At 43.2% G+C, this 14,174-nt stretch overlaps 1 protein-coding gene across 1 annotated transcript in view; it reads right to left on the bottom strand.

Moving 5' to 3' along the window:
- Positions 1-9,547: 9,547 nt before the first annotated feature.
- aff2 (AF4/FMR2 family, member 2) overlaps positions 9,548-14,174 on the bottom strand; it is a 106,779-nt gene continuing 102,152 nt past the window's right edge. The window contains exons 23-27 of the mRNA XM_068740331.1: positions 13,826-13,897; positions 12,286-12,379; positions 11,158-11,210; positions 10,167-10,390; positions 9,548-9,669 (exon numbers count right to left, since the gene is read on the bottom strand). Coding sequence (XP_068596432.1) covers positions 9,548-9,669; positions 10,167-10,390; positions 11,158-11,210; positions 12,286-12,379; positions 13,826-13,897 — 565 coding nt within the window. The remainder of the gene's footprint in view (positions 9,670-10,166; positions 10,391-11,157; positions 11,211-12,285; positions 12,380-13,825; positions 13,898-14,174) is intronic.

Raw genomic sequence — 14,174 nt, 5'->3', positions numbered from 1 at the left:
CAGCCACAAATCCAGGGCCGGGACTTGAACCAGTAACCCTCTGTCTGGTTGAAGTGGAATGGGCAGACTGTTTTTTTGGTCTCGTATTATCATGAGTAATGTTTTCTTATACATATTTAATTAGCTAGTGCTCTTCTCACTGTCATGTTTGTGTCATGGGCCAGTCAGCAGCTGTCCCAGTAGCCAATCAGCAGCTATCCCAGTAGCCAGTCAGCAGCTATCCCAGTAGCCAATCAGCAGCTATCCCAGTAGCCAATTAGCAGCTATCCCAGTAGCCAATCAGCAGCTATCCCAGTAGCCAGTCAGCAGCTATCCCAGTAGCCAATCAGCAGCTATCCCAGTAGCCAGTCAGCAGCTATCCCAGTAGCCAATCAGCAGCTATCCCAGTAGCCAATCAGCAGCTATCCCAGTAGCCAGTCCGCAGCTATCCAGTAGCCAGTGTGGTGAGTACCAGACAACTGCGAGTGGCAGATCTAGAAGAAATATGTAATGCTGACACCTTAGGACTTTCACCTAAATATATATTTACTTTATTTCCAAATTGATTTATCTGTAGGATTTCCCAGACACAACCACATGGCACATGCACTGGTCAGCTCAGTGTGATAACAATTTAACAAACTTCATTTAATCATAAAATATTTGTCCAATAGAAATACATTTATCTGAAAACATTGTGAATTTTTTATTGTCCAAGTTAGACACAAACATAAAACCCAGTTTAAGCAGAGTTAAATGAACAGAATGTCTGAGGTCACTGCCCACTAAAGAAAAGCAAGCAAAAAGGGTCTATAAACAAAACAAACCTGGGTCAGAACGAAAGTAATAAAAGAAAGCATGCAAAAGAAACGAGGCAGCCCTTCCCCCCCCCCCCCCCCAGAACCGCATCAGTAAACACACACCACGGACACCACTCCAGCCAAAGAGAGAAAGAGAGAGAGAGAGAGAGAGGAAGAGTGTAAACCCGCCCCATCAGCGGCTAATGCCCTCCAGGACAGGTGCTGCTACCACAGCTGCTCCAATCCCCGCACGACAAAACAAACACAAACAAAGAAAACACCGTGCAACATAAATAACCATTCGGTTACACCAGTATGGAGTTTGCACAATTTTTCTTATTGCTTTGGCCACACAGCAAACCAAAAAAACAGGAACATCGGCATGCAAATAAAAGTTGCACTGGATGACGGTGCAGAACCCGGTGCAGTCAGCTCTCTTGCTTTACAGGATTTACACTGGAGCTGTCCGGTTAACAGAAAAAACAACTCGGTCTCGGCTGCAAAACTCACAACTGAGCACAGGCCAGGTTTGCAAAGACACTTGAAAGTTCTGTCTTTGTGGCGCAATAGAATCTGACATTCATGTGTGCACCCGATGGGGGAACATAAAAACCCTAAATAAATGCCAAACCATAATAGTCCTCCGCTGTTTGCCGCTGTCGCCGATCTCTTCAGACAAACAGGGCTTCGCTGCATCTGTGGCTTTACTGGCCTGTAAATGAGAAATCTGTTCCTTTAAACCACGTGAAGCAATGAAGCAGCCAAATCTAAGCCAGACATGAGTGATCTGTTAGCTGCCAATGTGAACCCGGTCCATTCAGGACTCATTTAATGACATGAGTGATCTGTTAGCTGCCAATGTGAACCCGGTCCATTCAGGACTCATTTAATGACATGAGTGATCTGTTAGCTGCCAATGTGAACCCGGTCCACTCAGGACTCATTTAATGGGAGCTCTTCCCACGTTAGCGGGCTGGAGCCGTGAACCACAGGGGTAAGTAGGAAGCCCGCGTTTCACCAATCACTTCTACAGCTGTTAATTGGTTGTTTCAAAGTGTGAGTAACTCAAAGAGTGTGTGTGTCCATGGCCAGCTGGGATTTGTACCAACAACCTCTAACCCTCGTGAGCAGATAGAAGCTAATGAATGATGGGCTTTAAACACATGCCAAAGCGTGAGTGGTGATTAGTTCTCTGATTGGGCTCATTTTAATGAAGCTGATGGCTGTAATCGGCTTGACGGTGGGAGCTGGTGGGAGATACCTGCGGTGAAAAGCACCTTCACTGGGACACACACACACACAGGCGACTGAGATGAAAACATTATCATCTGTAAAAGAAGGATTTGAAAGGCAAGTGTGTTCCCCGGTAGTACGTTTGTGCTCCTGTGATGAAGACGCCGTCCAGAGAGGACAGAGGAGTAATAATTATGGAAGGAGAGGTTAAGTGTGCGTGAGAGACACACTCAGCAAAGGAAATAGGACAGGATTAGACATCAGATGAAGTCCAGGAGTAAAACAGACACACACACACACACACACACACACACACATGTTTTTCATTTCTAAAAATGACTTTAAAAAGTGAAGAAATGTGAACCTGAATATTTTTCGAGGTCGTGCTCCACGATTAAAGGAGGGATCCTGAAACGGAACACTAAAGAAATTAAACAAAGCCTTCACAGATTAAGTCTCTGGAGGTTACCCACAACGGAGCAACAAAAGAGGAGCAAAGCTGGCTCTCTGTGGGAAGATGGAATAACTGGAGAGAAAATATTTGAGCAAATGAACAAAAGGAATCAAAAAAAAAAAAAAAAACATCAAGTAAAATAGACGACAAAGGAGATGAAAATGTTGAACATTCATTTTATGCACTGTAAACAGATGAAGCAGGAAGTCCTTCCCATTTCCCCAACAAAAACTCAGTTTATGAGTCGATTGCATGTTTAATTCTGGGAAATTCCATTCCTGCCGCGGCGCTCTGCATTTATCCGGGCTTGGGACCGGCTCGAGGGAGAAACTGGCTGACCGTGAATTCTAGGAGAATATTCCTACCATCACTGAAAAGCAGCTGATGTTTAAACAGCCCTGCATGTCTTGAAGAAAACCAATTCATGATCCCCACCGATGATCAGATAATGAAGCATTCTCGTCGGCTCGCATTCCTCAAACTCAAGCCCTCATTTTCTTCGCCAGTAGCTGCTCTATTAATTATTGTGTGGCGGCGAAATAAACATATTTTCAGAGAAATGCAAGATTTGATCCAGTAGATTTGGATTATCTGGATCAGCACACGCACACATTTTTATTTTCATTTATATTTTGTATATGATCAATTGTTTTTTATATTTTTTTTTAATGTTTTTGGGCCAGAAAGATGAGCAACCACGTTGGTGGGAGCTCGTGTGGATCCACTATAAATAAACATTATAAACAAACAGCACGCACTCATAGATAAACACCATGAATACATGGAATGGTTTTAAATTATTTAGGGATTTGGGGAGATTAGGATGAATTTACAACATGAAGGGAAATGTCTTTGAAAGAAACTGACCGGATCCTGGCCCGATTTTACAAATGAATGGACAAACGAGGGAACAAACAAACACACAAACAAATAAAGCAACTGGCTTTGCCCATCTTCCTTAGGCGTCGCTCATCAGCTTTGCTCTAAGGTCGTCTTCTCCTTTCTGTTCCAGCGGACTCCATGCTTAATTTAAATGACTAAAGTTAGTTTAAAGTCAGCTCTCTGCCTCTCAATCAGCCTGAAGCAGATTTTTTATTTTTTTTAACGATGGGAATGAAGACGCTTTTCACAACTTCAAAACTCTGCTGCTCAATCGGGCTTCACGTGCAGCATGGAGGGATTTGCTGCATCTTCTTGATCGCAGCGCCAGCCCACCGTAGCGTGTGTGAGTTTCTGGTGCTCGTTGCCACACCAGCTGTGTCTGACTGTTGAAACACACGTCCGTTACATCAGGCAGAATAAATCCAGAGGCCATGGATGGAGCCGTCAGACGGACGGACGGCAGGATGCACCATTGTTTTCATTAACATTAATTAGTAGTGGTAACTTCTATTTGTCATTGCCATCTATGGTGAGCGTCCACGGCTCCCAGTGGCAGCAATCCACCCTCAGCCTGTCGCTGCAGGATGTGTGTGCATGTGTGTGTGTGTGTGTGTGTGGTGTAAGTGTGTTTCATGTGTGTGCTACACAGATATCTGAGAGTGCGTTTGACTGCATGGTTACCGATGGCAATTAAAGCTATAAATCTAAACTGTCAGTGTGTTGGTGCTACACCAGGGACACACACACACACACACACACACACACACAGTCTCAGGATCTGGACATATGATTTGAAATATTTATCCTGACTTTTTCTTTATTCTTCTCTCACACTCAAGTCCATCAAGTCTCCTTTCCTTTCTCAGGATTCTTCTTCTCTCCTCTTGAATCCTAATGTGAGGCTATATTCAATGAATTAATCATGCATTCTGAAGTAGGCTAATGGTTGCTATGATGTAGAAATAAGAATCCATTAGCGCTAATAAGAAGAGTAGCTTGGTTCTAAGAATTTCATATATCAAGGGCACTCAAAGACCCTGGTCCTCTTTATTAAAAAAATAATGTTAAATACAAAATTGTAGATATTTCCTTCATTATCTCAATCTGACTGAAATGCATTGATTATCTGCTTCCTCTGTCTCCTTGCATTTAACGGATAAGAAATGTCATAATACAATATGAAAGTAAGGTTTTATGTATTTCTGTTTTTTGTGGTGACGTTTCTGACATGATGAATTTGCAAATGCTCAGCGTGAGTCCAGATCTGTAGAACACGGCATTCAAAGACAGCAGAAACAAGCCGGCACGAGCCGCTGGTTTAAACAGATTTTAATCCATATTTTATAGACATTAAATATTTAAAAACAATGGAACTGCTTCACAACTTCTCATCACGTACAACAACTTCATTATAAAAAAGAACGATATAAAAGGCAAAAGATAGCACTGATATCGAACGGAAAGACAGCTGAAGTTGTGCAAACACATTGAAAAATTACAACGCAACCCATGTTGGACAGATGTGCTCCCAGATGTTACCTGGTAGAACCCTTTGCAATGCCGTGTTTAGACAGTGATGCACATCAGAACCACAGACAGAGGTTTGTCCGACTGAATCAGAGGCACTGTGTTGCTGCCTGGCGCCAAACCGTCGGCTGGAAGCCTCTTGTCTCTATTTACCACGTCAGATGCTCCAGTTTTAACATTGTAAGACCGACGTGTGCCGCAGTGACTTGATTTCATCATTAACGGATTGATGCAACAACTAAAGTGGATCAGCGCAGCGCGTATCTGCTACGAGGCGGGAGGACAGAAAGGCCGACAGATCGGTTTCAGGGTTACGATAGATTTAAATTCAGATTTGTGGAGAAAACTGACATGGACGTTTTTATATAGCTTCCTGCTTTGTGAGTTGTTTTCTTTACCTGAGCCAATCCCTGCATGATTTCACACGGTTGTGTCCCGGGAAGGACAGCAGAAGCATCAAAGCAGCTTTGGGAGATGACTTGTTCATTGACAGGTTAGTTTGAAATGTTTTTCGTTTGACTTCGGTAGAGCCTGCATCTCACCTTTACTTCCATGCTAGCTGAACGTAGGAGCTCGATAGAAACGGCAATCCAAATGGCCGAGAAAGGAAAATGTGAAGCATTTTTTAAAATCTGCTTTCTTTCCAAAAGTAAAGTTTTAATTTGGCACCTGTTAAATACGTAGTTAGCGCTGTGGCAGCTTAGCTTAGCTGCCGAACCTAATTTATTACATACGGATGTAATCCATTTATTTTAACTCATTGAGTGCCAGCCATTTTCAGCTCAGCTATATGCTGAGTGCCCCAGTTTTCACGCATTTTTCCAAGGCCCCACAGAATACTCTTGATTATGACTATGCACACACTAAATGTTTCATCAGGAAAGTCTGTTCCTCCCATTTTTTTGTTCCATTTGAGTCATTGGCCATTGAAGAGAGGCAGATTTCAATGTCAAGGTTGGCAGTGAATGTTTGGGTCTTTCGACGTGAATGGCACTCAAAGAGTTAAAATGTGAATTATTATTTTATTAAAGTGTGTTTTTTCAGTAGGGTTTGCTGCAGGAACTCTTTCGCACTAGTTTGGTTTATTATGAGGCTTAAACGAAATACCAGGCAGATGTTTTTTTACTTTAGCGCAGCTAGTTTTCTGTCCATAATCTGTCCATATTATCTAACACTCCTAAAGAAAATGCATAGCTGTATTTCCAAAAATTTCAGTGTTCCTCTACACTGCGTACAAAGACAAATAAATAAAAACAGTACTGAAAATACCAGTCCTCCCACGATATTGCAATATTTGACTACCGGTACTTCTACTTGTTGGTAATTCAGCATGAACTGAAAACAACAGATTATTTTCTTCAATCCACCAGCGCAGTAGTGAGAAAACGGTATTACATCCCTCCGGTGACCTCAACGAACGACACTCGTTTTAAATCTTTCACTGCTGCGTGTCTTTGATTTTACAACTGAGGACAATCAATTGCAATCAGAAAAATAAGAGTAAAAAAAAAAAGCAGCTCTCTGGTAGATTGAATGAATTTGAAAAGCAAAGCGTTTTATTGTCCTTATAAATGGCGCTGCTGTGCGTTCATTTACTGTAGGAGACAGTTTGGGTAATTTCCTATGCAATCAAAATCTGTGATTTCCTGAAACGCAAACAAATATTAGAGACACTCAGAACTACCGGAGTGATTATCAGCTTGGAACCATCTGTTGTCAAAAAGAAATACGTCTGTTTAGCTTTCTTCTGTAATCACCGCGGCAGCGACATCGTTCCTGTCACGGCTGCTTTTGATAAACACGTTGACAACTGTGATTTATGTAACAGCAGCTAATGAGATGCTTAATAAGACGCCAGCGGAATAAAAGGCCATGCCGAGGCAGCGCTCCTCCTAAGTGTTTCACAATATACCGACACGCTGATATTGAATATTTGCAAATGAACTGTGGCATGAACTCAACATTCAAGCATAACCATCATGTGACATGTAGCACAGTGGGATGAAACCAATGCCTCCCAATGTGTTTGACCTTGTACAGCATATTATTGAGTCAGTATATTTGTGTAGCTGCATGTAATTGAAAGAAGGAGCATTGTGTGAAATTAACAATAACAATATAGCAACATCACTGTTTTCACCATAAAACAAAACGACATCAAACATCATTAAATTGGATCAACGACTGACTTGAACTTGTTGTCAAACGGAAACAATGGTGGGTTTTGTTCGTTGGCTGTTGGGGGGGGGGGGGGGGGCGCAATTTGGCTTTAGAGAATAAAAAAATAACAACTTTCAGAAGGCATTTTCAAAAAGTTAGGGAGCGTGTTCCAAAAATGTTCACGGGTAAACATTTTCCAGCCTTCAGGTAAAGAACTACAAGTCCATTTTAAAGGAACAGCCCGACATTTCTGAAGCTACGTGTTCCGTCTGTAGCGTGCTAATGTCGGTCAGCTTCCAGTTAGTTTGGCTTAGTGCAGACAAGGAAAACATTGGGAAATGACTTTCTATTTAGAAGGCGTGTTTGCGTGTATAAAATGTCACGCTTTATCCTGTTTTGTGACTTGATGTTCTGCCAGACCGTTAGCTTCTGTGTCGTGCACGTAAAACAGATCTGCGTGTTTTGTTTTGTTTCAAAATGGACACAAGTAGTTCTCGGCCTGAAGCCGTCACTTATTGCGTGCTATGGTTCAATTTCTCCGGCATGTCAGACAAACTGATGCTTGCTCAAAGCATCAAGAAAAACAAAACAGCAACTGATGCAATTTTGACAAATCACACATTTTTCTTAAAGCCAAACCGCTGGCGTCTTCATAAACGCCAGTTTAAAAAGCTCGTGGAAACATTTCATTTTACGAAAAACAATCTCTTATTTATACCAATATGGTATGGAAAATCAATCACTTAGATTAATTCTTTGTTCTTAAATAAATAGAGCAAATCCCACTGGACACAAATAGAGGCACTTGAGTTTCTATCTAGTTTTTTTTGTCATAGTGAACATTTCTTTATCACATCCACATTGTCTTCCATACACATTCATCAAATGGTCCAATGATCCAAAACTTAAAAAAAAACTCATGCTTGATGGGCTGGATTTCCAGAGACCATGATAAATAATCCAGATTTCAAGCGTTGGTGATTCGAGGTGGCACGCAGGGTTAAAATCAGATTATGTTTGGCGCTGTGCAAATGCAGCTATAGCCTGTCTCTCACACACACACATTCACACACACACACACACACACACACACACACACACACACACACACAAATATGCTTTCGTCATTCATTTTCACTGAATCATTCAAAAGACACTAAAAACAAAACAAAAAACATAAAAACAATCCACCATCTGTACATTATGGTACACAAACATTATCATTGTCCAGTCAGGAAACTATTTAAATAGACTTGACAATCAGCTGTACACAGATACACACCAACAACACAGCACGACAAATGTTGGGAAACGACTACGAGAGTTTGAGCGGACGAGTCGGTCTCATTAAGTTGCTGTACAAAGTGGCTGCCGACACACAGGGGACATTTCCTCTCTGTGTGCTCAATCTTCACATGGGTGGGGGTTCAACTGGAGTCAAATCACACTGAATCTTGCAGCCCCCCCCCCCCCCCCAAAGCTTTTGACACCATAGTGGGTGGGTTACTAAGGGAACTATAACCGAGTGGGTAAACCAGTAAGAGAAGAACCAGGCGAGTGCTTCTGCAACAAACTCTCATCTGCAGGACCAGTGAGCTGAGAGCTTTTTATGCTGAGCCTAAATTCCCAACACTGACCAGATGCTCTAAACCTTCATCGAGACAGACGCCATTATTCATGTTGAAACCCATTATATGAAGTGATATGTGTAAATCCATGTGATTCATTATTAGAACTGAACACAAGCATCACATACTGAGTGCGATGCAAAGAATTTCTCGAGGCTTCTGATCAAAAATATGTAAAATTTGTAAACTACTACTAAAGGAATACACGGCAGGAGTTCCTAGCCTCTGGGTAAAAGAGAAGCAAAGCTCAGCCTCCATCGATTCAGCAAGTGGCCGTAGCTGAGCCCCCCTCCCCTTCCATTGTGGCCTTTATCTAACGGATTGGACCACTACTCCTCCGGGATCAATATTAGCCCGAGGTTTTCCCAATCACAAACACATTTCTAGGCCTCTGCTGGAGCAGACGACCCTCTGATGAGCCCCTGCCAGACCTTTCTCCTCTTTAATCACACCAGCCGCTCACATATCACTTTGAAAATCATCCTGTTTCAGTGAAACAAACAACAACCCATTTTGTGCATTTCCTCTATTCAGCGAGATTTGTTTGTCGTCAATAGTCCATTTAGGACAGGAAGATATCCGTAACCATATTGCAAACCCTCCGAACTGCAGCATCAGCCACGTGGAAACTCGTACCGCGTGATTTATGGTTTAAATTCATGAATTTCGACGCGGTTCAAGCTTAATAGCTGGTGGAATTTCAGCCCAATTGATCCACACAGTCCACCCTGTTACAGAACTACGGGTGGCGTCGAAGGATCCCAGCGGGGAATGAAGCATCCTCTCGAGTCTCATCTCACTTGTTGTCCCCGTTCGAGCTGCCGGGCCCACCTTTCTTCATCATCATTAAATGTTCTCTTGTATTCCCGCTCGGGCCCCGGCCCTTACAGAAGGTGAGCCTCTATGCGGAGCCAGTGCAGTCCCTGTCTGATGTGTCGGACCAGCTCCGTCATGCTGCTCTGCTGACTCAGCGGCTCCATCACCAAGTCCAGCTCCTGGAAGAACTCTGCAGGAGGGCAACACAGAGGCATTTACTGACAATCAAGCAGCACAAGGATGCGGCGATGCCCCCCCGGGTGAAAGAAGATGGCACAACGAGTGAAAAGCAAACGCTGTTAGCATGTGTTTGGTGAGTACAGAGAATAAACTGCACAATAAAAAAAACACAAAAATCATCTGACGGGGATTAACACCTGGGGAGGGGACAATGGGCAATGTTTCAGGGTTGTCAAGGCAACTAGCCAAGACTTTGAGCCAGGCATTGTTTCAAGTTGAACCAATCAGCTGCCATTTGGCCGATGGTTCATTTCAAACATCTGCATGTGAACGCAGATGAGAACTATAATGTTAACCAGTGGGATCCAAGATTACATCATCTCCTCCACTGGGCTGCATGCAGTCAGAGTCTACCGAAACCTGATTGGTTGAAACCATTTCGACTGCAAACTACCAGCATCTTCCGCAGCGCTGACTCGTGGTATTCATCACATGCTGCAGTCCTACCGTGGCTGTCGGTGGCCAGCCTGTCGGCCAGCTCCCAGTGCTCGTAGCTCCGCAGGATGTTGTTGGTGATGTTCACGTGGCTGGCAGCCATGTGGTGAATCCTCTGGGGAATAGCAACGCTTCCTGATGAGCTGGGGCCACCTGAAGAACCTCCTCCTCCTCCTCCTCCCCCACTGCTGGCTGGGGAGGGGCTGAGGGAAAGAGGAGACGGAGTCCCATTGACCCTGTCCCAATGAAACAAATAGAATTAGGAAGGATAAAAGTGGAACGGAAGCACTTTACATGAGGCCTCACCCATTCACACTCCTGTGGGCAACTGCCCTGACCCAAACCAGACCAGTGATCTGATCCTGACCCAAACCAAACCAGTGATCTGATCCTGACCCAAACCAGTGATCTGATCCTGACCCAAACCAAACCAGTGATCTGATCCTGACCCAAACCAAACCAGTGATCTGATCCTGACCCAAACCAGACCAGTGATCTGATCCTGACCCAAACCAGTGATCTGAAGCCTTAAATCAAGAACTTCACTTTGTTCGCTGTATGGCAGTGATGTAATGTCTGTGATGTGACCTTGACCTATGCTGACCATCTGATTTGTGCCTGATTCCATTCTGCACTCACTCACACACACACACACACACGCGCACACACACACACGCACACACACACAGCTCAAGTCTTCTTGTTGTGCAGTGTCAGAGCTGTCCAAACTCATTAGCTTCACTTCCCCAGCGCCCCCACCCCCTGTATCACCAGCCGGTACTCTGCAGCCCCTCCAGTCTTCACATCTACAACAAATCAATCCCTTTATTTGCTTCCTGAGGGGTGTGTGAGGAAGTGGGTTTCACAGGCGGCGTGGCATTTCACAGAAAAGCTCTGGTGAATTATATATTCCCAATTATCTACGTGGAAAAAGAGGTGTGTGTGTGGGGGGGGGGGTTACTTGTGTGTGTGTGTGTGGGTGTGGGTGTGTGCTTGTACTCACTTCCCATTTGTCCTCCAGGGAGAAGGTGCTTGGTGGGAGCTCTTGGTTGAATTCTGGGTCACAAAAAGACAGATTTAAATAATTGCACTGTAATAAGGTTTACAATAATGAAAGAAAGAGAATGAAGAAGGAGAAAGTCACGGAGGTTTCCCCGGCTTATGTTCTAGCTGTGGCTCGATATTTAAAACCAGAGAGCAGTATCAATCCTCTCCTTTAACTCAGCAGCCGACTAAGCATATTTCACAGGCTGTTGAACTTGTTCTCCATTTAATTATTTGTCTTACAAGGCCGGCTCCCATTTATAAATTGCAGTAAATGCACCCGCGCCAGCCAAAAGGCTACTTGAATTAGCAAAGGTATTAAAGTGGAAAGCTCAACTAACTCGGCTGATTATGACGCGATTACAGCATTTTCTCCTGATGCAGTGAGTTAAAGCACAGAGCGAATCACGTCTTTCTCTCTTTGTGCATTCGTCCATTTATCCCCTCATACGAGGAACCAATGCAGACAAACGCGCCGGCTAAATGACGAAATGATGAATATTAATATTACGCAAGCTGAACCGCACTGAGCCACAGTTCGGCCTGAAGAATGGATCCCGTAACGTTCCTCAGTGACGAGCACGTAAAAGCTACATTGGATAAACGCATCACAGGGCTGCTCTTTTCTTCCTTTATTTTAATTAACAGCTCTGACTGATCTCGGTTATTTATTTCTTCCTGTCAAAACATACTGCACGTACACAGCAACCCCCCAGACGTTTCCTTTGCAGATATCCAGTCCCATCATTGCAAACGTGGCACTGTGATAATGACATCCTCTGTAATTCATGAAACTAAACATAATTAATCAAAACAAGCATATTAAACAAGCCGGTGTGATGATTGATGGGGCTAATTAATGCATTAATATCAGAGCTAACGAATGGATTTTAATAAGGCCGTGCAAAATTAATGCACAGGCACCATGGAAATTACTATGGAATGTATTTGAGGGTTTGTAATGAGCTTTTTCACAACACAGAGAGAGAGAGAATAAAAGAGCAGAAGGAAATGAAGCCCACATCCAAATCTGTGTGTGTGTTTGTGTGTGCGTGCGCGCGCTTGCGTGTGTGTGTGTGTGTGTTACCTTGAAGTACTCGATTAGTGACCGCGAGTACTTGACAGCGTGGTCTTTCTTCAAATGGAACATCCTCAGATACAGCAGAGACAGACAGCGGTTACTATGGGAACAAAACCATTAGAAGGCAGATGAAACCTCTGTACACATTCCCTTTAAAGCTCCATCCTCCACTTCATCCACATCAAACACGCCTTTTACGGATTAGGAAGACCTCGGGTGTGTATGATAAAATGTAAAATCCACATCGGGCTTCTGAATTCTTGGTTCACAGACGAGACAGCGAACGTTTTCAATGTTTTTAACCATTGTGAGGCAATAAAGGTGGTTTTTAGCTGATTGATTTGGTGACGGGTAAATATTTTAACCATCAAATGTTCCCAGTTGACCATGTACTTTAACACAATTACTTCTGTTAAGCAGAGTTGTATTACAGTCTCTGATTTAAAATGAAAATAAAATATTGTGCATATTTGCAAACATTTTTAGATGAAAAAAAAAATCATCAGATCAGAAAATTCTTTCATTTTGACGACGCCTTCAAGCTGAAGCATTTGAGACGGGGAATTTTGCTTTATTTCTTTTTTAATCAACATATAAATCAGAATATACTGTTCTACAAATGGCGAAGTTCTTTTTCTGGTCTTGTAATACAAATAATGGTCGGTACGTAACACTTTACACAGTAATTGTACTTTACACAGTAATTGTACTTTACACGTACTCTTACATAAACGCAGACATAATAGTTGTTCCTCTGGAAGGCTTTGTGTTCCTGATAGCATCATTCTGTTTGAGGATTGTACACATCGTCGATGTTCTCCGCTGACGAATCAACTACACGGAGACCACGGTCACGTTGATGGATCATGTCATGCTTCATCTTCATCACGCTTTCTTTGGACCCATCACTTATTGTAAAGAATACTCACAGATCCAGTGAAAAATCACTGAATGGGTGAAGCGCGCTCTGAGTCTCAAATTTATGCTCGCAGGCTCGGAACGCTCGTATGTCGAGGTATTACTGCAGCAGCTGATTGTTAAAATATGATCATGTATGCCGTCACCCGTTCTAAGTCTTTTTGGAACACTGCATCGCCCCAGTAGGTGGCACTATTGTACTCGGATAGCTTTTTGACCTTTGCAGCGCCACGTTGGCGTTGGATTCTGAGAAGGTCCGTGGTTGCAACACACTGATAAACATTAATGTGAGAATTAACTGGTCCTTCAAAGATGTACCAAAGATCACATTTAAATGACATATTACAAACTTCACTGCAATATCGTCAGTATCGTCCTCGTTAAATGTCCCTTCATGACGACAGACATTCATCATCACTGTAATAATGACATCAGCAGCAGCTGTCCAGTCAGACAACAGTAATGTTTCAAAATGTGTCTTTTCTTTTTAGAATAGACTAAGTTTAAATTCGGTCTGTTTAAAAATCAACAAAATGAGTCATCCTTACTTTTGCACGCATGCACACACGCACGCACACACACACACACACACACACACACACACACACACACACGCAGAGCATCATACCACAGCACAGCGAGCTTCTTCTCGGCGGCCGTGGCTGAATGGCTGGTGAAGTTCTTCAACCTCATGGCGTACCTGCAGGCCAGACAGGCTCATTACTCATCAGATGACATTCCGCTGAGTCATGTTCTGAACACATTTTTACGTCAGGCTCGTTACTCATCAGGTGACATTCCGCTGAGTCATGTTCTGAACACATTTATACATCATGCTCGTTACTCATCAGGTGACATTCCGCTGAGTCATGTTCTGAACACATTTATACGTCATGCTCGTTACTCATCAGGTGACATTCCGCTGAGTCATGTTCTGAACACATTTATACATCATGCTCGTTACTCATCAGATGACA

Source organism: Brachionichthys hirsutus, chromosome 6, assembly GCF_040956055.1.
Source record: "Brachionichthys hirsutus isolate HB-005 chromosome 6, CSIRO-AGI_Bhir_v1, whole genome shotgun sequence".
Lineage (NCBI taxonomy): Eukaryota > Metazoa > Chordata > Actinopteri > Lophiiformes > Brachionichthyidae > Brachionichthys > Brachionichthys hirsutus.
Note: the sequence above shows the minus strand (reverse complement) of the source record. Positions and strands in the feature narration are given on the sequence as shown.